The sequence below is a fragment of the Delphinus delphis genome, chromosome 19 (genome assembly GCF_949987515.2).
Source record: "Delphinus delphis chromosome 19, mDelDel1.2, whole genome shotgun sequence".
In the NCBI taxonomy this organism is placed as follows: Eukaryota; Metazoa; Chordata; class Mammalia; order Artiodactyla; family Delphinidae; genus Delphinus; species Delphinus delphis.
In genome coordinates this window covers 19,371,541-19,391,329 of record NC_082701.1, presented here as the reverse complement: position 1 = coordinate 19,391,329, position 19,789 = coordinate 19,371,541, and the positions used below count along the sequence as shown (strand labels likewise).

General features: G+C 44.7%; 2 protein-coding genes across 5 annotated transcripts; one reads left to right on the top strand and one right to left on the bottom strand.

Annotated features, from left to right (window-relative positions):
- Positions 1-188: 188 nt before the first annotated feature.
- On the top strand, positions 189-8,038 carry CNTD1 (cyclin N-terminal domain containing 1). The gene is made up of 7 exons (XM_059997472.1): positions 189-442; positions 3,636-3,711; positions 3,961-4,129; positions 5,639-5,801; positions 6,292-6,436; positions 7,077-7,173; positions 7,743-8,038. Exons 1-7 carry the CDS (start codon positions 274-276, stop codon positions 7,935-7,937), a joined length of 1,014 nt encoding a protein of 337 aa, XP_059853455.1. The 5' UTR covers positions 189-273; the 3' UTR covers positions 7,938-8,038.
- On the bottom strand, positions 8,018-18,797 carry BECN1 (beclin 1). Of its 4 annotated transcripts, XM_059997437.1 has the most exons (13): positions 18,694-18,797; positions 18,255-18,383; positions 15,981-16,048; positions 15,035-15,093; positions 14,275-14,365; positions 14,034-14,170; positions 13,679-13,873; positions 12,643-12,789; positions 11,231-11,380; positions 10,660-10,720; positions 10,069-10,211; positions 9,204-9,329; positions 8,029-8,856 (listed from the first exon to the last, which is right to left on the bottom strand). In XM_059997437.1, the coding sequence occupies exons 2-13, from the start codon at positions 18,379-18,381 to the stop codon at positions 8,847-8,849; spliced, it is 1,314 nt and encodes a 437-aa protein (XP_059853420.1). In that variant the 5' UTR covers positions 18,382-18,383; positions 18,694-18,797; the 3' UTR covers positions 8,029-8,846. The 4 variants fall into 4 exon arrangements, 3 of the variants coding, with proteins under 3 accessions (XP_059853420.1, XP_059853419.1, XP_059853422.1); XR_009516997.1 differs by lacking the exon at positions 10,069-10,211 and having other exon boundaries at positions 8,018-8,856; XM_059997436.1 differs by having other exon boundaries at positions 8,029-9,329.
- Between the last annotated feature and the right edge of the window lie 992 nt (positions 18,798-19,789).

The window sequence follows — 19,789 nt, the reverse complement described above, 5'->3', positions numbered from 1 at the left end:
AAAGAGTGCGGCTCCCGGCCCAAGGGAAAGGGCGGGGCAGGCGAGAAGAGGCCGTGCTTTCCGATTGGCTGAAGGGTCCGCGTCCGTTGGGGCTGGAAAAGGCTGTGAAAGGCTCGAGGCTGTGCTGGGAAATGAGTTTTCCTCAGACTTGAGGCCAGGAGGACAAGCACACGGAAGGGGACGAAGAATCCAGGGTGTGGCAGAAGACTCTGAAGGGAAGCTAAGGGGGACGGATCCAGTGAGACGTCCGGGGCAACAAACAAGGTTCTGAAAATGGACCGACCTGTGAGGCCAAGATTGGCCTCTCTCAGTGACTTTCAGTTTGGAGCTGTTGCCACAGAGACGATCGAAGACGCTCTGCTCCACTTGGCCCAGCAGAATGAGCAAGCCGTGCAGGAGGCTGCGGGCCGGATGGGCAGCTTCAGGGAGACCCGGATCGTGGGTGGGGATGCAGGCCGGGGAGCGGGGCTTATGGGAGGCTGGGGCACCGCTCTTTGAGGCACCGACCTTGAGATTCAGTGTCCCTTATTCATTCAAATAAGTTTCGTTAGTACCTACTCTTTGCCAGGCGCTGGGGGTACAGTGATGAGCAAGACTCACCAGCACCCTACCCTAGATTTCAACACGTATAGAGCACTTATTCTCCCTGCTCCCTGGGTTAGAAAGATGAACGAGAGATCTAGTCCCCGCTTCCAAACCATGTATATCATCTTTGGAGGATATTAGGACAAATCTGCAAATGACTAGGTACAAGTATGGTTAGATAAGTGACATACCAGGTAAAACAAGCTTTTATGGGGATTGAAAGGAGAGATGGAGTGAGGTGGGGGTAGGATGAATTAAGGAGTCCTCCAGGCATCGTGGCATTTGAGGTAGACCCTGAAGGAAGGATAACATTTTGGCTGGTGAAGGTGGTGGATATGGACCGTCTTCCTCCCATCCTTCCTTCTTTCCTTCCTTTTTACCGTATCTCTTTCTCTTTTTTTTTTTTTTTTTTGGCCTTGCCAGACGGCTTGTGGGAGCTCCCCACCCAGGGACTGAACCCAGGCCTCCGCAGTGAAAGCGCCGAATCCTAACCACTAGACCACCAGGGAACTCCCGGGACCATGGTTCTACTGAAAGGGGATAACATGAGTCAAGCTATGGAAATAGGGACATTTTGGGTGAATGTGGGTACCGTGTCATCCAGGTTGGCCAGAGCCTGTGGAAGAGTAGTTGAAATCCAGACCAGAAAGTGGTTTGGAGACGTTCCATGTGGAACTTTGAATGCCAAAGTGAGGAGTTTATACCTGACTTAATAGGAAAACAAGAAGGCACTGAGGGTTTTTGTTTTTGTCTTTTTTTTTTTTCCATATGGGAGTGATATAACTGTAACTTTTGCCTTAGAAAAAATTATTTTGGCTGTGATGTAAAGGATGGACTGGAGTAGAGAGAGATGGGAGGTAGGAAGACCAGTGGAGTCTTCATGAGTAGTTTTTTAGGTGATAGGGCAGAGGGAATGACAAGGGAGGATGGATGAAAAACATTTCAGAGGTAAAATCTAGGGTTCTGCAATGGATGAATTTTAAGAAGTGAAGAAGGCGAAGATGACTATGCCAAAGGGTTGAGCCTAGACATATAGCGGTGCCACTAAGAGAAACACACACATACATTAAAATAAATAAAATGGGAGGAAATGTGACTTGTTTGGGAAAGAAAATAGCTTTGGTTTGGGACCTACTGAGTTTCAAGTGCTTGTGGGACATGTAGAGGAAGGTTTCTAGCAGGTTGTTTAAAGAGTAAGTCAGAAGAGAGGTCAAACTAGAGATAAGGGTTTGGGAGTTCTCTCCAGAATGATACTGTTGAAACTGTGGCACAGGATGAGCTCCTAGAGGGAGAGAAGAGAAGCGGGTCTAGTACAGTTCCTTGGGAGACATTTTGTGTTCAGGAAAGTGGAGTAGGAGGAAGAGTCATGAAGGAAATAGATGGAATGGTTGGGGAGTTAGGAACAGAACCTAGAAACCTTTGGAAGCAAGAGGAGAGTTTCATGGTCAGCAATTTCAGATACTTCACGGATATGAACACCAGGAATGACGATTGCAAGAGGGCCATGATATTTAACAATTTGGATGTATTTTCTGACCTTTGAGACAATCATTTCAGCAGGCTGTAAAAAGTAGAAGCCAAATTGCAGAACATTAGGGAGTGAATGATGAAGTGGAAGCAGCAGGTGGAAGCTAGGCTTTCAAGGAATTTCACAGTCATGGAAGCTAGAGAGAGAGAGCCCTAGCTTAAGAGAGTAGAAGGGGAGGGTCTTTTAGTTAATAGATCTGAGTGTGTTTGTACGGAGGTGGAGCCAGTAGCAGGAGAGGGGTGTAACCCTCATCCATTCCACCTAACCAAAACTGCTTTCTTGGCAAATTAAAATGGAAAATAGAAACAATTGCCCAGATGATTCAGATCAAAAACAAAATAAAACCAAACAACTATACACACACACACAGGAAAACAAAGAAATAACACCTAAGTTCCAGCAAATAAAAGGACTGGCTAATAACACACATTATGTGTTCTAGGATACTTTGCTTAATTGCTTAAACTAATTATCTTCTTCATTGGACACTGTTAGCAGAGCTTTGGCCTCTGTAATGATAAGGTTTTGTGCTTGTAGCTATGTGTAACCTGTGTCAAGTAGATTGTTAAACTGTCTTGTGCTAGCTTAACTTGTATAGATTGTTTTTCCTCTAAGTCAGATTTTCTCTGACGACATATGGTAATGGAAATTTGACTGTATGTAATTTGTTGCTGATCAATGCTAAAAGTTCCTAGTTCTGCAGGAGCTTTGAGAACTAACGTTTATCCTTGTTTCCACCCTCTAATGATATTGCTAACTAAATAGAATTCTATCTGGGGCTGTTCTTTCAAAGAGAAACACAGGCAGCCTAAAATCTTGCCAAGGTATCTTACCCTTCCCACCTTCCCAATGACTTCCCCCACCCAAGTTGGGCTATGTTCCCTGATTTAGGGGATGTTGCTTCCAAACAAGCCACTTCAGAGTAACAAGCTTGCTCCTGGGGAGAGGCTTAGCCACCACAGACTTACCCAACAAACTGGTGGTGGAGAAGTGGTGTCCAGCTGTAAGGTGAATTGTGTTTGTAGAGCAATGGGAGTTCTCCAGTGGGTGGTTACTAAACAAACAGTGTTATAAAGAATATCAAAGCTCCAGGAGGGACCTTTCTGTTCCTATCAACATTCCACTGAAAACAGAATATAGGGGTTAGGGTTTTTATCCATCCAAAATCTCTCTTGAAGCTGGAGGTTCCCAGCATGGTGTAAAGGCCAGCTAGACCAGCTGGTTTGTTTGTGTGTCGCTGGCCAAGCCTTTTATCAGCTGAGACCCATAGGAAGGCTCAAGGGGCCCTGAGGGGGCTCAGTAAGCCTTTGTTTTTGCACGCAGTCAGCCTCCTTTTCATGCCTCTCATTTGCCTATTGGCAACAAAGGGAAACAGGTTCAGCTTGGGTTGTTTCCGTCTCATCTTTCTCACCTCCTGACCCTCTTCCCTGGGCCCCATCATGGCTTTTACACAACGCCAAGAGTTCACAGAGTCGTTTTGGTTGCACCTTGTGAATTAAGCTCTTCTTTCCTGTTTTGGCAGAGTTTGTTTTTCTCCTGTCTGAACAATGGTGTCTGGAGAAATCCGTGAGCTACCAGGCTGTAGAAATCCTAGAAAGGTAAAGCCCTGAGCATAAGGCCTTTGTGAGGGGTACCTCTCAGAATGCCTAATGTACCCAGACCTTTAAAAAAAAAATGCTAGTTGCCCCTTACCATGAGACCTGGTTTGCACCCTCTTTTTCTTGCAAATGTAAAATTTTTTAGCCAGCGATTGATATTGGAGAGGATAAGATGTAACACGGTTTGAAGCACAAACTCCATTTAGTCTGAGTGTGGATTGTTTCCTTTCCCCTTTCCCTTCTTTATAGGTTTATGGTTAAGCAGGCAGAGAACATCTGCAGGCAAGCCACAATCCAGCTGAGAGAGAAGACAGGGCCTCAGAATTGGAGGGCTCTGAAAGAGCAGCTTTTCAACAAGTTTATCCTGCGTCTTGTGTCATGTGTTCAGCTGGCAAGCAAACTTTCCTTCCACTACAAAGTAAGGAGCTGGGGTTGCGCATGGGCACCTGAGTGTTAGAGAGAAACCAGTTCATCCAAAGGTGGCTTTGAGAAACCCACTCCTAGGCTAGGTGATACTACTCATGCAGAAATTCCAGAGTGTAATTATGCTTCCTAAGCATACCTCCTAAACACACACACACGGGTCACACAGAAGCAGTTACTAAATAGTCTGAAGTTCTGTTCCCAAAGTATAATTGTTGGACGGATGCCATCATTCATACAGGTCACCTTTCCTCCCCTTGGACTCAAGGACAGTTAAGGTGCCTGAATTGCCAACATACCTATTAGTATTAGAGGCAACCTATTACATTTATAAAGGATAAAACGTTTCCACATCACTGTGCGATGTCTGTATAGTATCATTTATTCAACAAATATTTATTGTCTTCTATGGCCAGATGCTGCACTAGGTGCCATGGCTACAAGAGTAAAAATATTGTCTGTGCTCTCAAGGAATTTATTACCTGACGGGAGAAGACACACAGGCTAATAATGTGAGCAAGTGTTCTGATTAGTGTAAATACAGAGGGCTCTGAATAGACCTAATCAGCCTTGGAGAGTCGAGGAAGTGTATTTAGAGAAAATGACTTTTTGGGGGAACAAACAACAGAACATTTATTCATTATCTTCCACCTGCTGTTAACCTCTGTCTCCACTCCCATCTAGAGATAAGCTTCTCTCAGTTCTGCCTTTCTTTGAGATTAATCAAACATTTTTAATAACTCTTTTCTTGTATTAACTTACAGTAGTGCATTATTCTTTTGTTATCCAAGAATGTTTCACTGCCTGTACCCTCTAGTATAAGTTGAATACAAATGGTGAGGGCAGACATCTTTGCTTTTTCACAATCTTAGGGAGAAAGTGTTCAATATTTCACCATTGTAAGTGGTGTTAGCTGTAGGATTTTTGGTAATGCACTTTATTTATTTTTTTTATTTTGGTTGTGCCGGGTCTTAGTTAGTTGTGGCAGGTGGGCTCCTTAGTTGCGGCTCACCAGCTCCTTAGTTGTGGCATACGAACTCTTAGTTGCCACATGCATGTGGGACCTAGTTCCCTACCAGGGATCCAACCCACGTCCCCTGCATTGGAAAGCAGATTCTCAACCACTGCGCCACCAGGGAAGTCCCTGGTACTTGCACTTTAACCAATAGAGAAAATGACTTCTTGAAGGGGAGGGTGGGGGAGATGGGTGGATCCTAAGGAAAGAGGGAGAGGAGGTAAGGAGAGCAGTGGGGGTGTTGGGGGTGAGGAGGGAGATCCAGATACAGGAAAGAGCATGTGTAGAGGCTTGGACAGTGTGTGGGTTTGGGGAGTGCAAGTAATTCTATATGGCAAGTGTAGAGTGTAAGGGGGAATTACCAAGAGAGAAGATGAGATAAAGGCATGGGCTGGATTGTGAAGGGCTTTGTTTACTATGCCAAGATGTATGACCTCTATTCTGACACCCTGCTCTCCCTTTCACTCTATTTTGGTTTTCTTTGCTCAGATAATCAGCAACGTTACAGTCCTGAATTTCCTCCAGGCTCTTGGGTATCTACACACTAAAGAAGAACTGCTGGAGTCAGAGCTTGATGTTTTGAAGTCCCTGAACTTCCAAATCAATCTGCCTACTCCCCTGGCATATGTGGAGATGCTCTTGGAGGTTTTAGGTACTTTATTAAGTGTGTCGGGCGTGTGGGTTGGAGTCTTCCATAGAAGGCAGTAAGAATGTGCCTAGGGGTTTGAGGGCAGTGGGCAGAAGCTGCCAGTGAGGAACAGCAGGAAGCGCGCATTGACTGAGGAAAGTAGTTTCCTCTAGTACTTGTCAGGGAAACAAACACCAGTCTCGGCACCTGGCTTCTATTTGGCCTCATTAAGCACTCTCTTATTGTAGCATCAAAGAGTTGACTTCGTGGAGAGGCATGAGATGAGAGGGGAACAAACAAATACGCCCCAGTTGTATATATACTGTAGCTGGAGATTTTTCTACCTCTCCCTTTGTCCTTTAAAATCGACCTCCAGCTACAGAGGTTTCTTACGGTAGAACATAGCAACCAGGAAGCACAGTAGCAGCTCAGCAGCTTTGTGTCACATGACAGCTGTGATTATGATCAGAGAAGAGGTTCATAATGCTCTTTACCGTGCGCATACTCCATCTAGGATACAACGGCTGTTTGGTGCCAGCCACACAGCTGTATGCAACCTGCCTGAACCTACTGGACCTAGTCTATCTTCTCCATGAACCTGTATATGAGAGCCTGCTGAGGGCTTCAATTGAGAACTCCACACCCAGTCAGCTGCAAGGGTAAGGCAACTCCTTTATTGTAGGCTCCTTCCAGAAACAGGGAGTCAGTAACATACCACAAGAACTTGGGAAATGGAATTTACCTAGCAAGGCACCCAGTCCACAGATAACCTGCATGGGTTATCTCGTTCTAATTAACATCCAATACGTTGTTTGGTTGGATGACTGAGCCCAATCAGCAAAACCCTAAAGGCTTTTACTTTTAACATTTAAATGACTTCTAGTAATTAACATACTTTCATTCCTAGCTCTTCTTTTATAGCTGCTTATAATTTGAGATTACTGAACTGCTTTTATAGCCACTTAGGAAAAAAAGCCAGTCACAGGGCTGCAACTTGGACAAAAGTGTTTGATTACTGTACAGTCAGACTGGTAAAAAGCCTCACAGTTACATTGTTAGGGAGACAGACGGAACAACTAAAGGTCCGTAAGCCATTCAGACAGGAGGCTCATGTTTTAATCTGTTGAGTTGGGGGAGGTTGGAAGAGGGAATCAATTAGCTATTATTTGACCATTTCTTTCCATCTATAAAAATTCCATGATCAACATAAACAACTCATAGTTGAAGTCCCATAACCCTAGGATTTGGAAGATCAAGTGTCATTCTAGCTCCAAAATTAATATGGTTTTAATCACTTAGGGAAAAGTTTATTTCCGTGAAGGAAGACTTCATGCTGTTGGCAGTAGGAATCATTGCAGCAAGTGCTTTCATCCAAAACCATGAGTGTTGGAGCCAGGTATGCACCACTGAGCAGGACCAGCATGGTCAGAATTCATTTAATAGAAAGCATTCTCCCCTCAGTTAAAGGAAAACAGAAGACAAGCTATAAAAGGTAAGTGCCAAGACCCAGGACTAGGATGAATGAGCAGGATTTGGGAGGGAAAAACTACGGTGGTACTGAAAAATGTTCTCCAGTTTTCCTCTTATGAAATTGGAAATGGAGGCCCAAGTTCAGCTTGTTCATTTCCCATTATGATGATAATCTGCTACTATGTTAAAGTCCAATAAGTGTATCCTCCCAAATAGAAAAAATGTCAAGACCCAAATATCCCTCTCATATTTCACAAAACTTATCTCCAGCAGAGGGAAATGTCTACCAGAAACTTTCCATGCTAACACTATCAGGGCAAAGGTATCCTAGTGTAATTTGGCCATTGGCAAACGCTGGGATCTGGATTTAATCTTCTCTGTAAGCTCAGAGAAATGAAAAAATTTACATTTGGCTTGAGAAAACAGCCCCAGCAATGTGTCTGTGCACTAACACATGTTTATTTAGTAATAAGAAATCTGTCTCTGTTTCTGAAGGTTGCGGGGCATTTGCAAAGCATCACTGGCATTGCCTTGGAGAGCATTGCCGAACTCTCTTATGCAATCCTGACTCACAGCGTGGGAGCCAGCACTCCAGGTCGACAGCGGCCTGTTCCACCCCACCTGGTGGCCGGAGCACTGAGGGCTGCGACTTCTCCAACACATGAGGCCGGCGGAATCCGCCCAAAATAAACAGCCTTCTGTCACTGCACTCATCTCTCCCTTTCCTTACTTTCATACTCAGCGTATGGAAGTTCCAAGTATCTTCTGAGCTGTGTTTTATATTCCAACTTGATGCTTATTTTTCTGCATCAGAGAAAGAGTTAAGGTGAATAAAGCACGTCCTCTTCGTCATACCAGACTGAAAATGTCCAAGAGCTGGGACAAGATATTAGAATATCAGTGAAATTAGTTTATTTTTGTTTAACAAGATATTTATGGCTTTCCTCTTAACTGTTCATTAAGGGAGAACATCAGACATGGAGATTAGTATTAACCAGGGGCTCAAAAACTGAGACCATCTGGGTGACCTTGACTGAGCATCAAGGAGGTAGCCTTTATTTCCCCTTAAAGTTAAATATCTCTGTTCTGTTACTGAGAGCTACACAAATAGGGCTTTCTCTACAGCTGTCTACTTTTCATTAGAGTCTTTTTAAAAAACTAACACCCATCTCTAAACATGTTTCAGCAGACTTTCCACATACCTGCACTTGAACTCGATTCTCCCAGAATACAAAGTACTCTATTCTAGTTAAAGAAAAACCCAACAGTGCACCTCTGGGCAGTTATCAGACTGCAGTAAATCTTTTATTACAAATAATTAAATCTCTCCATAAGGTCTCAAACAGTATCAAACACAATTTCATATCTCTAACACAGAGCAGAGCAGGCATTCAGTACTAGAACCAAGTGAGAAGTGTTAAATTTCAAGCTTCTGATCACATCACGTGGTGACCAAAGCTTACATGTCATTTTCTCACGTTATCCAACTGTGCATCTCACACATCTTGTAGTCTCAGTGGAGACAAAAGTTTCTATTTCATATTCTAAGTGCAGGAAGTTGAGAGAGATAAAATCCAGTGAAAACACATCAATCTCAATTCAACTCAGTCTAAAAAAAAAAAGCAAACTTAAATTAGTTGTTTTGCGGGGACAAAGGGAAAGGAAGGCATGGGGTTAAGAGTCAAAACTGTGATAAAGGCCAGTTGCTATACATGGCATGTTGTAGCTCTGGAAAGTATCTGTTATGTTTTAAAATAAAGTGGCTTTTGTGGATTTTTTTTTCTTTTTCGGTATTGTAAACATGTGCTGTTTAATAGTACCCGAATTGAATTTAACACTTTTTTTTTTTTTTTTGCAAACAAAACAAAATTTAAAGCCTTTAAGGCAAACAAACCCCTAAGGAAAAAAGCAAGTCATTTGTTATAAAACTGTGAGGATACCCAAGCAAGACCCCACTTAAGATTCGTCAGCATGAACTTGAGAGCTTTTGTCCACTGTTCCTCAGAGTTAAACTGGGTTTTGATGGAATAGGAGCCACCGCTGCCTCCTGTGTCTTCAATCTTGCCTTTCTCCACATCCATCCTGCAAATGAACACAGCAGAACTCATTAGTAACTGAGATCCGAGTTAAGTCAGTTCAGGCAAATGGGCAGGGACTTGATCATGGGACCATTCACGTCATTTTATCTACTAAAGAACTCTTGGCAAGGAATGGTAGTGTATTTTGGATTTGCTTGAAAGCCCAATATCAGGAAGGCTGTCACAAGAGCCTCATTGTCATTGCGGAGTACAGGGACAAGACACACACCCAAACAGATGAGAAGCCTGGAGCAGAGGGTAAGTGACGGTTACAGTACTCCTCACTGTTTTCCTAGGCATTCCTCACTTATGGGGAGAGAAGGGAGGCAGAAGAAAAGAAATGCTTTGTTTTGGGGTGATGGAAGCAGCTCAGCCTTACTGTGTTAACCAAGGTGTCCATCCATCTCTGGGCTCCTACAAAATTTGATCAAAGGAAGCATTCCTGTGTATTTCCAAGGGTGTAAGGGAAAAACCTCCCTGAAACTGGAGAGCAGGCTTGAGCTCTGCAGCAAGAAAATCCCCCACACCATCTAAGTCAACATTCTTTTTCTCCAGGGACCAGGTGGTTACATTCTGTCCTGTTTGCAGTGTTGGATCAGTCTCTGCCCATCAGTGTCAATCTCATCTTACTCCATTTTCTGCTTTCCCACTATATGTACTAGTTTTGCCTCCACTCTACTGTCCCTTCAATTCTGCTCACTCTGGTGCTACTCTAGGTTCATTCAGCACCGGGGGATACTGACCTGTAAGGAAGACAAAAACGTGTCTCGCCTTTCTCAACCTCTTCTTTGAACTGCTGCACACAGTCCAGGAAAGCCACCATTGCATGGTCAAACTTGTTGTCCCAGAAAAACCGCAGCCCCCCAGAACAGTACAATGGCAGCTCCTGCCCGAGAAAAGAGAACTGGCTATAGCTGTGGCCCTAACACAGGTTACCGGAGACTGTTCCCAATCCTATCGATCTCTCAAGTCATGTTATGTCTGTATTCCACCGGCAACAGTAACCTTGGGCAAATAACAATGCACCTAAGACTGTTTCACCATCAGTGGAAATGTGTTAAACATCTACCGCACAGCGATGCCTTCCCCGTCCTGGTGCACATATTCTGCTCTGATCTGCCCATAGCCCTTCTCAACACTGTAAAAATTTAATTTTCTTTACAGGCCCCAAAGAGCTAATCCTGAACTAGACAGGACACTGAACCAGACATTGGCTCAACATGAGATATCTCAGTCTAAGAAAGAAGCTAAATAATGCCATTATCAAAACTAAACCATTTCGTTAGAAGGTAAAAGGATTCTGTATTCCAGTGAAAATGGACCTTCCTGGGTACCTTAGATTTGTCTGTCAGAGACTCCAGATACGAATGGTTTCCATAGGGAACAAGTCGATACCTAAAATGGAGATGCAGACAGAGATGGAAATAGGACTCCTCCTAAAGTGATTACTGGGATGTTATAACCCAGTGATTTTCAGTCTTCAGCTACCCAAGAACCTCTATTATTATTTCCACTCCTCTCTCACCTCCCCACGGGCTCCATGTTTAAAAGGTTTTGTTTCCCAAACAAACTACATTTATTAGATAATTATCTGGGGGCCTTTTATGGATGCATGTATGTCCTGGTTTAGATTTAGAAACAAAAACTGAAAAACAGCTTTAGGAACACTAGGTTACGGAGACAGGAAGTTGGGGACCACGGCTGTGGTCGTGCAGTTCAAGGACTGCTCAATCATTGGAAAGGGACTGTGGTGAGGGGAAAACCAGAAGCAGACAGTCTCCATGGACAGAATACTCCCCGTTCGTTGGGAGCAAGGGCTCTTGCCATAGTGGACAAGAGTACCAGGTAGGAGATACAGATTATATCACAGACACACCACACTCAGGAAAGGACTACATTTCTTACCTCTGAAATTTCAGACCCATCTTATTGGCCAGGGCATGGAGCAGCAACACCGTCTGGCCCCAAGCAGCGTTAATCTCATTCCATTCCACGGGAACACTGGGCAGGCGACCCAGTCTGAAGTTATTGATTGTGCCAAACTGTCCACTGTGCCTACAGAAGAAGGGCAGGGAAAAATACAGACAGGATTTAAAACTTAGCAAATTCTGAAGTTTCCTGCTCTCACCTAGAACCTGGCATAAATCTCTCTCCTTATCTCCAGATTCATATATCCAAGTCCTATTGGTACTTTAAATACATGTCTAAAACGTGAGTCGTCATCTTTCTCCCTGCTGCTCAGACGCCAAAGTAGAAACCTGGGCGTCATCCTTGAATGCTCTCTCTCTCTCAGCTCCCTTCCCCCCAACACCACCAGGCTCTGTTGATTCTACCTCCTGAACCTCTTAAATCTGTCCACTTCTCTTCAGACTCAATGCTGCGACTCTACCCTCTCCTGTTTAGATTCCTGCTGGCAGGTTTCCTTACCAACAATCTTGCCCTCTTACCCCAAGTCATTTCTCACATTACAGAAATGCACAAATGCAACTGTACTTATGTCACTTTCCTGACTAAAATGCTTCAGTGGCTCCCACTGCCTTTTGGATAAAGTCCATATCCTTAATGAGGCCTACAAGATCCTTTAGGAATTGATAACGCTCCAGTTTCATATCCTGTCATTCTCTGCTTCACCCTCAATCTCCAGTCACAATAAGCTCCGTTCAGTTCAGCTGGAGATTACCACTCCCACTTTCCTCTGTTTCTGTGCACATGATGTTCTCTCTGCCAGGAACAACCCCCCTCCTCTGCAGACTTATACTCCGTATCTCAGCTTAAACATCAACTTCCTCTGGGGGAATCGTTCCATGCAGCCTCCTCCAATTGGGTAAAGTGCCCTTATGTGTTCTCACAGCACCCAGGGTTCACCGTGACCACACTGTATTACAAGTGCCTGTTACCGAGCCATCTCGCCCAAGCGAAATGTATATTGCTTGCTGTTGCCTTCCTAGTGCTTAGCACAGTGTCACCACACAGTAGATGCTCAAAAGATACCATTTGAAATGGATAAAATGTCAAATCAATGAATAAACAAACGACCCCGGGGGCAAGAAATCAGCACCAGGCAGGTGACCAGATTTTCACGTAGCTGGAGAGCTCCAATCTTCCCCTTTCCTTGGAAGAACGGAAGTCACCAAGCTCTAGAATTCCAGTCCCCTGATTGTGCCTATCCCATCACAAGGAGTGAAAGAAACCTAGATGGGGTGAAAATGACACAGATCCCCATTCCGTGGGAGGTGGGCACCCTGGCGTAGCGGCCAGCAGCTAACGTCCAGGTTGTGGTGCTTCCCAGACGCTCCTCACCCTCCAACCCTCATTACCAAATGTGGAAGGTTGCGTTAAAGACGTTGGTTTTCTTCAGCTTGTCCAGCTGCATCTGGGCATAACGCATCTGGTTTTCTACACTCTTCAGCTCATCATCCAGTTCTAGCTGTTGTCGTTTAAATTCACTATATTCCCTTTGATACCTGTGAACAGCCAAGGTGACCATTAAAGGCTGTTTGGGGCTAAAATTTCTCTCCCACCGCCCCCCTTAATGATTTCTTCTAGTGATTATGGTCACTTCTAGTTACAGCATCTTTTACATTTGGCAAATATCCCACTCAAAGGAACATACTTGCCCTACATGTTTTGCCTGGGAAGGGCAGAAATGTCTCAAATTCCAGCTGCCCATATGGAAAACGGGGAGGAAAACAGGACTCTCCCAAACCAGGACCTCTTGGATTTCTGATCTTTTCCAGAAACAAAGTGAGTTAGTCAATGGTGGTTTCTTCCCTGAATTGGCCATAATTGAGCGTCTATCGCTTCCCCTCTACATCCTTATTGACTTTTAAATGGTTAGTATACATCATTTCTAATGGAACTTGTTACACTATCCCATGAAAAAATTAACTTTGTTCAATGTCTTTCACTTCCCCATCCGTAGTTACTGTGGACACTGTCTCCTCCACTAGACAGAGGGTTCTCTCAGGTCAAGAGCACCAATGAAATTTTTGAGCTGGAAAAGAACGTAGGCCAACAGGCTCATCTTTCCAGAGGAGGATGCCGGCTTCAGTGGCTGACTCACTCAAATGAGCCCAGGTCCCTACAGGACAGAGCTGTGACTAGAGGCCTGGTTCTCGGCTCTCTATTTAACCAACGCTTTTGCCACTTAATCATGCTGACCCTTCATACGTAATCCTCCCCACCAACCTCTAGAAACAGGGCCTGGAAACAATATGCAGGATCCAGAGCAGACACGCTGCTGAATGACAGCTCACTGCTGTTTACAAACTAATCAGACACATTCAGCTGGAAGCCATTTCCGCTGCTGGAGCCTTGAGGGCAGGAAGATAGAAGAACAGGGTGATCACTCACTGAGCTTCCTCCTGATCCAACCTCTCAGCCTCAGCCTGGACCTTCTCGAGATTTTCTGCCACTATCTGACGGTTCTTTTCCACATCTTCCAGCTCTTGGATCAGCCTCTCCTCCTCTAATGCCAGCTCCTTTAGCTCCATCTGGAGCTGCTCGCTGTCATCTTCATTCATTTGCTCTAAGATTTCCAAGCAGCGTCTGCCAAGGACACAGGCAGGGAATGCTTACCAGAGGGAACCTGTTATTCCTTTTATCTGAGTGGAGCACAGCCCTTGGGTAAGGGCCACGCAGCCCCAGAGCAGGGAGAGCCCTAAGATTCAGAGCTCCATTCCCGGGCCCAAGCTCTGGACGTACTCACTTGTAGTTCTGACACTCATTTTCAGTGACGTTGAGCTGAGTGTCCAGCTGGTCTAAAAGAGTATCTGTGCATTCCTCACACAGTGGGTGATCCACATCTGTCTGGCCTGACATGATGTCGAAAAGGTCCCCAGTGACCTGGAAGTGTGGGAGAGTCAGGGTAGGGCCTACCCCATGCTACCTGCCCAGACACCCCCTCTACCAGCCAGGCCCACTGCCTGACACCCATGAGGCAGACTTGCCTTCAGTCTTCGGCTGAGGTTCTCCATGGTGCCGCCGTCGGATGCCTCCCCGATCAGAGTGAAGCTGTTGGCACTTTCTGTAGACATCATCCTGCAGACAGCCCCCCGCCCACGGGCCACATGAGGGAGCAGAGAGGCCTCCTCCACCTACTGCAGTGCCAGTGGCAGAGACTCTCAAGCACCGGCTGAGGGGCCTCAAGGCACATACCCACTCCTAGACCGACTGACCTCCCAAGGGTACCTCTCTCCCAAGGGAAGGCCATGCTGGTCTTCCACAGGGACACTCAGCACGAAGGTTGGCCTGGATGGACTAAGGGGGGAGACGGGGCATCAAAAACTGATATGTGTGTGTCTATAGTAGAAAAGGAAGGAGAATCAGGAAAGACCATTTCTTAATACTACCCCTTGCTAGCCACCTTCACGTGCATCAATAATTAAGAACCTGAACATCTAACAACATTTGCTATCTTAAAACTTTTCAAGGGCCCATCTCTTTTATTAGTCAATCACGTTCTCAACTTTTCTCAGTTCTTCATCATGAGAGATATTGTCCCTTCCCACTGTGTGAATGGCTACAGGAAAAACTCCATCAACACTGGAGAGTGATGGGCCAGGTATAAGGGAATATGTCTTTTCTGGAAGAGCCAAAAGGCTACGTGATGATCCATCTTCATCACCTGGCTCCAGGTCTCAATTCTGGGTTTAATTAAAATTCTACTGGCCTTTGGCAAGGAACAGGGGGCTGAGGAGTAGTAGGCACCTGGCTGGGGGGATGAATCTGCGAGAGACACCATCCTGGCGAGTTTCAATAAATGGCTCCTGGGGAGGAAATAAGAGAGCATTAGAATCCTGGCAGCTTAGAGGTGGAGTCCATTTCCCCAGTGGCCTCAGAACTATTTGGCTTTACCCTTGATTGATAACCACAAGACTTGAGAAACCACAGAGACTTAAGAAATGGGTGTTATATAGCCAATCCTTGGATACTTGCTCTAAGAAAGGACCCTTGGTACAGACAAACCCCAAGTCCCATTTGATTTTTTGTGGGGAACAGCGTTTCCTAACTATGCTATACCCTATTATATTTGCATTTACCAGTCAAGGTAGGGGAGAGAATGCCCTAAATCATGGCACAAGGAAAAAGCCAGAGCAGACTGCAATGAAGTTTACCATGGCATAGAACAAAGTAGATACTTTATGTTTTCCATACTTTGATATAATTTATATGTGATCAAAATCTTATGACATTGATCTCTGACAATGACAATTATCACTCATGTTATCACGTTTAAAAAAATTACACACTCTCTAACACTGACAACCGTTTCAAGCTAGTGTAATCACACAACTCAGTGTCCAAACCAAGATACTTTTGAGACTAGAGAGGAGTGGATATTAATAATTAGCTAGGACAACACCAGGTGAACCAGGAATGCCCTGGGATGACCTGTGCATCCAGGTCATCCCATCTCCCACCTATAATGGCTTATAATTCCACTTCAAATAAAGAAGAGCCTCTCTTCACATTTTTGAATGGATGCCTCATTCAGCAACCCTGTGACCTCAGGTGCGACTTCTGTGCCTCCAATGATCCACAGTGGCCTGATCATGCAGAATGTCTCATGTTAACCAGAGATCCCAAACATCTGGGGGTCTAAGAGCACCAAGTACCCTGCAGAAATCTACTTCGCATTCCAGTGTTTTCATACCTCTCCTGAGTTAGCCTCTTCCTCCTGGGTCTCTCCTGGTTTCACCTGGGCTGTGGCAAGTAATGGAGCTAAGAGCAAGGAAAATATCGAAGCTTTCAGAAAGAGTCTTCTCAAAGCAGAAGCATGTATGACAGTATAAGAATCAGAAATATCCTTCACCTTTTTCTTAAAGCACAATTTATACAAAGAAGAATCTGTTGTCTTTTTTCCCTTACACCCATTAAATCGGATTAAGGGATTGTTAAATTTTTTCCAGTATAATGGTATGATTACGTCTTTAAAGACACACCTTACCTTTCAAAAATACTTACTAAAATATTTATGGTATTTATATGTTTGGGATTTGCTTCTAAATAATTTGGGGCGGGAAGGGAATGGATGGGGCTGTAGATGAAAACATGGTTAAATATGGATGGATAATTTTTTTAATTAATTAATTTTTGGCTGTGTTGGGTCTTTGTTGCTGTGCGCGGGCTTTCTCTAGTTGCAGCAAGCGGGGACTATTCTTTGCTGTGGCACACAGGCTTCTCATTGCAGTGGCTTCTCTTGTTGCAGAGCACAGGCTCTAGGCACGTGGGCTTCAGTAGCTGTTGCACGTGGGCTCAGCAGTTGTGGTTCGCAGGCTCTAGAGCGCAGGCTCAGTAGTTGTGGCGCACGGGCTTAGTCGCTCCGTGGCATGTGGGACTTCCCAGACCAGGGCTCGAACCCGTGTTCCCTACATTGGCAGGCGGATCCTTAACCACTGAGCCACCAGGGAAGTCCCTGTATGGATAACTGTTGAAGCTCAGTGATGAGTACACGGGGCTTCATCATAAACTTTGAAGTTTTCCGTAACAAAAGTTAATATCCCCTTTCCCTCAGAATAAGTGGGAAGGAACATGAGAGAACTTTCTGGGAAGATGAAAGCTTTCTACATCACAATGGAGATCTAAGTTACACGAGTGCATACATCTGTCAAAAACATACAGCTAAGGGGAATTCCCTGGCAGTCCAGTGGTTAGGACTCCGTGCTCTCACTGCCAAGGGCCCAGATTCAATCCCTGGTTGGGGAACTAAAATCCCACATCCCACAGGCTGCGTGGCATAGCCAAAAAAAAAAAGGCTAAGATTTGTAATGTATAAATCTTGACAATTAGGGACTTCCCTGGCAGTCCAGTGATTAAGACTCTGCACTTCCACTGCAGTGGGCACGGGTTCCAGCCCTGGTTGGGGTACTAACATCCCACATGCTGCATGGCGTGGCCAAAACCCAAAAAACTTGACAATTAAAAATTGTCAATTCATGACAATTTACCTTAAAAAAAAGGAAGTAAAGAGCAAAGTAATTGAGTGGAGATGGGAGGTGAATGGAGGTATAGAGAAAACAAGAATGGCAGGATGTAGCTAATTGTTGAAGCTGGATGATGGATACAAGGGAGTTCACTACGCTATTCTCTTGACTGCATGTTTGAAATTTTTCATAATAAAGTTTAAAATATATTAAAGAGATAATTCCCCTCAGAAAATAAAAATCAGGTATTAATAATAATAGTTAATATTTATTGAGTACTTTTCCCCAGCATATTCTTAAGTATCTATGGTCTTTGTCATATTTGATCCTTACAACTACCTTGAGATTGTTTTACATTTTACAGATAAAGAAAACCAAGAGACCAGGGTCAAGAGACGTGAAGTAACTTGCAAAAAGTCATTCAGCTAGTAAATGACAGGATTTAAAGCTAAGCAGGCTGACTCTAGACCCATGAGCTTATTTTAACTGTCTATTCCGTCTTTTCTTTTTTTCTAGCTTCATCTCACTTCTTGGGACTTTGAGACTCTGTTCCGCTACTTATCAGCTGTTGGCCACTGGGTGAGTCACTTAACCTCTCTAAGCCTCAATTCCTCATGGATAAAATGATAATTTTACTACTACTCCATAGGCGAGTATAACTGTAATACTCCATGGGGGTTAAAAGTAATGCATGTAACGCATTTGGTATATGGCAAGTCCTCAACAATTGCCGTTTATTTTTAAATGTACATATTCCTTTACTCTGAAACAACAGAAGCAGAAAACTAAGGACCTTTCCTTGCTATAGAAAGCTCTCAGAAGCACACAGTGTCAACATTCTTTTATGTTCTCGATAAGAAAACAAGAAGCCAGAGACACTACGCGACTTCTGAGGCTCACAAGGCGTGTCTGTGGCAGGCTATGTGCAGTCTTTAAGACCTTCATCTCCAAAGCTGCCCACTTTCAACGATCTTGACCACCCTCTTTCTAAGGGTCTCGCTGACCTGTGAGCTCCTGGATGGTGACACGGTCCAGGATCTTGAAGCTCGTGTCCAGTTTCAGGGGCTGGCTGCAGCGCTGACACACGAAGCTCACCTGCATGGTGCTGCTGGATGTCTTAGAGCCCTCCATCCCTGCGGCGGTGGAAAGGAGCCGATGTTAAGGGGAATCGGCGGCCTTGAACCCCCGGCCCGGGGCTACCACCAGCCTTACTATTATGGTGAAAGGGTAAAATCTCCGCCCGCACCGTTCCCTGTAGGAGCGGTAGGATACCAGGCAGACCTTCTTCCGGGGTAGCCCCGGCAAAGGCAGTTTACAGTTCAAAGTCAGGGAGGGTCTGCAATAGGGGCCGTGAGGGTTCCCAGGTTCCCTTCTAAGGTAGCGGTTCAGCCCCCGACGCTCTTCATCTCGGGACCCGGAGCCCGCCACCCTGGTCCGGCCTACCGCGGGGGCACTGTGGCCTCGGGTCTGTCCGGGCGCGGGGCCTCCGGGACTGCCATCGCCCAGCCTTCAGCTACTTCCCGATCGGCCAGCGGAGGACTTCCGCCATGACCGGACGTGACGTCACGACGGCTGCAGCTGCTCTGGGAGTCAATCCTGGTCCACTCGTTTCCGTCTGGCTGCCACCTCTAGAGGCTGAACTGGGAATTGCGGCAGGCGTCAGCCGGCGGGCTGATGTTGCGAGGGAAAGTGGAAGGACCGAGTTGGGGGGGAGTCAGGACACTCTCCCGTATTTTAATGCAGTGACTTTTCTTCAGATTTGTCACTTCTGAGCGGAGCCACTTTCATTATTCACTGCTGTGTCAGTTTTTAAAGTTTCTCGTTGGGAGAGCTGGGCGCCCGAGAGAGTGGTAGACACACTTGGAGGGGAAAGTGAGGAGGTAAACTTTATTGTTTCATTTTAGATTTTAAAATTTCAATTATAATTAGGGAAAGCCGAACACTTCAGATATTGAAACGTATTATGAAATTATAAAGCTAAACCATTTTTGTCTTGGTGCAGGACTATCAGTGGAACAGACTAGAGTTCAAAAATAGACCAAGTATACAGGGGGATTTAGTATGTGATAAAGCTAGTATTTCAAATCAGTGGGGAAATAAACTACTTAATAAGTGATGGGTGGGGCCAAAGAGCCATGTAAATGGTGGTGAGTTGAATCTTCTACTTCACTTTTTGAAGTTAGTCACAAATTTCAGTGTCAAAAATGCAATGATTACAGGTACTAGATGAAAGCATGAGTGAATATTTTTTATAATCTTGAAGTAGAGAAGGTCTGTCTAAGCATGACATGAAAATCAGAAGCTGAAAAGGAAAATACTGAATTGTACTCAAAAATTAAAACTTTCTGAACTATCAAAGACACTGTAAAAAAAAGTTACAAAAGAAAAATATGGAAAATAGTTGCAGCTCATAAGAAAGAAGGTAAATTTTCTTAATATACAGAAGTCTATTCAATCAATAAAAATACCGATAGGCCAGTAATGAAATGGGCAAAGAATATGAAAAAGCTCACAGAAAAACAAATGGTTGATTGAAAAA

Excerpts from the sequence above, each read along its gene's own strand:
- CNTD1 (XM_059997472.1), top strand. The coding sequence starts at position 274 with ATGGACCGACCTGTGAGGCCAAGATTGGCCTCTCTCAGTGACTTTCAG. Across the intron at positions 443-3,635 it reads CAGGGAGACCCGGATCGTGG|AGTTTGTTTTTCTCCTGTCT; the intron begins GTGGGGATGCAG and ends CTGTTTTGGCAG. Across the intron at positions 5,802-6,291 it reads GATGCTCTTGGAGGTTTTAG|GATACAACGGCTGTTTGGTG; the intron begins GTACTTTATTAA and ends TACTCCATCTAG.
- BECN1 (XM_059997436.1), bottom strand. The coding sequence starts at position 18,381 with ATGGAGGGCTCTAAGACATCCAGCAGCACCATGCAGGTGAGCTTCGTG. Across the intron at positions 15,094-15,980 it reads AAGAGGCTAACTCAGGAGAG|GAGCCATTTATTGAAACTCG; the intron begins GTATGAAAACAC and ends TTTCCTCCCCAG. Across the intron at positions 10,212-10,659 it reads CTCTGACAGACAAATCTAAG|GAGCTGCCATTGTACTGTTC; the intron begins GTACCCAGGAAG and ends TTTCTCGGGCAG.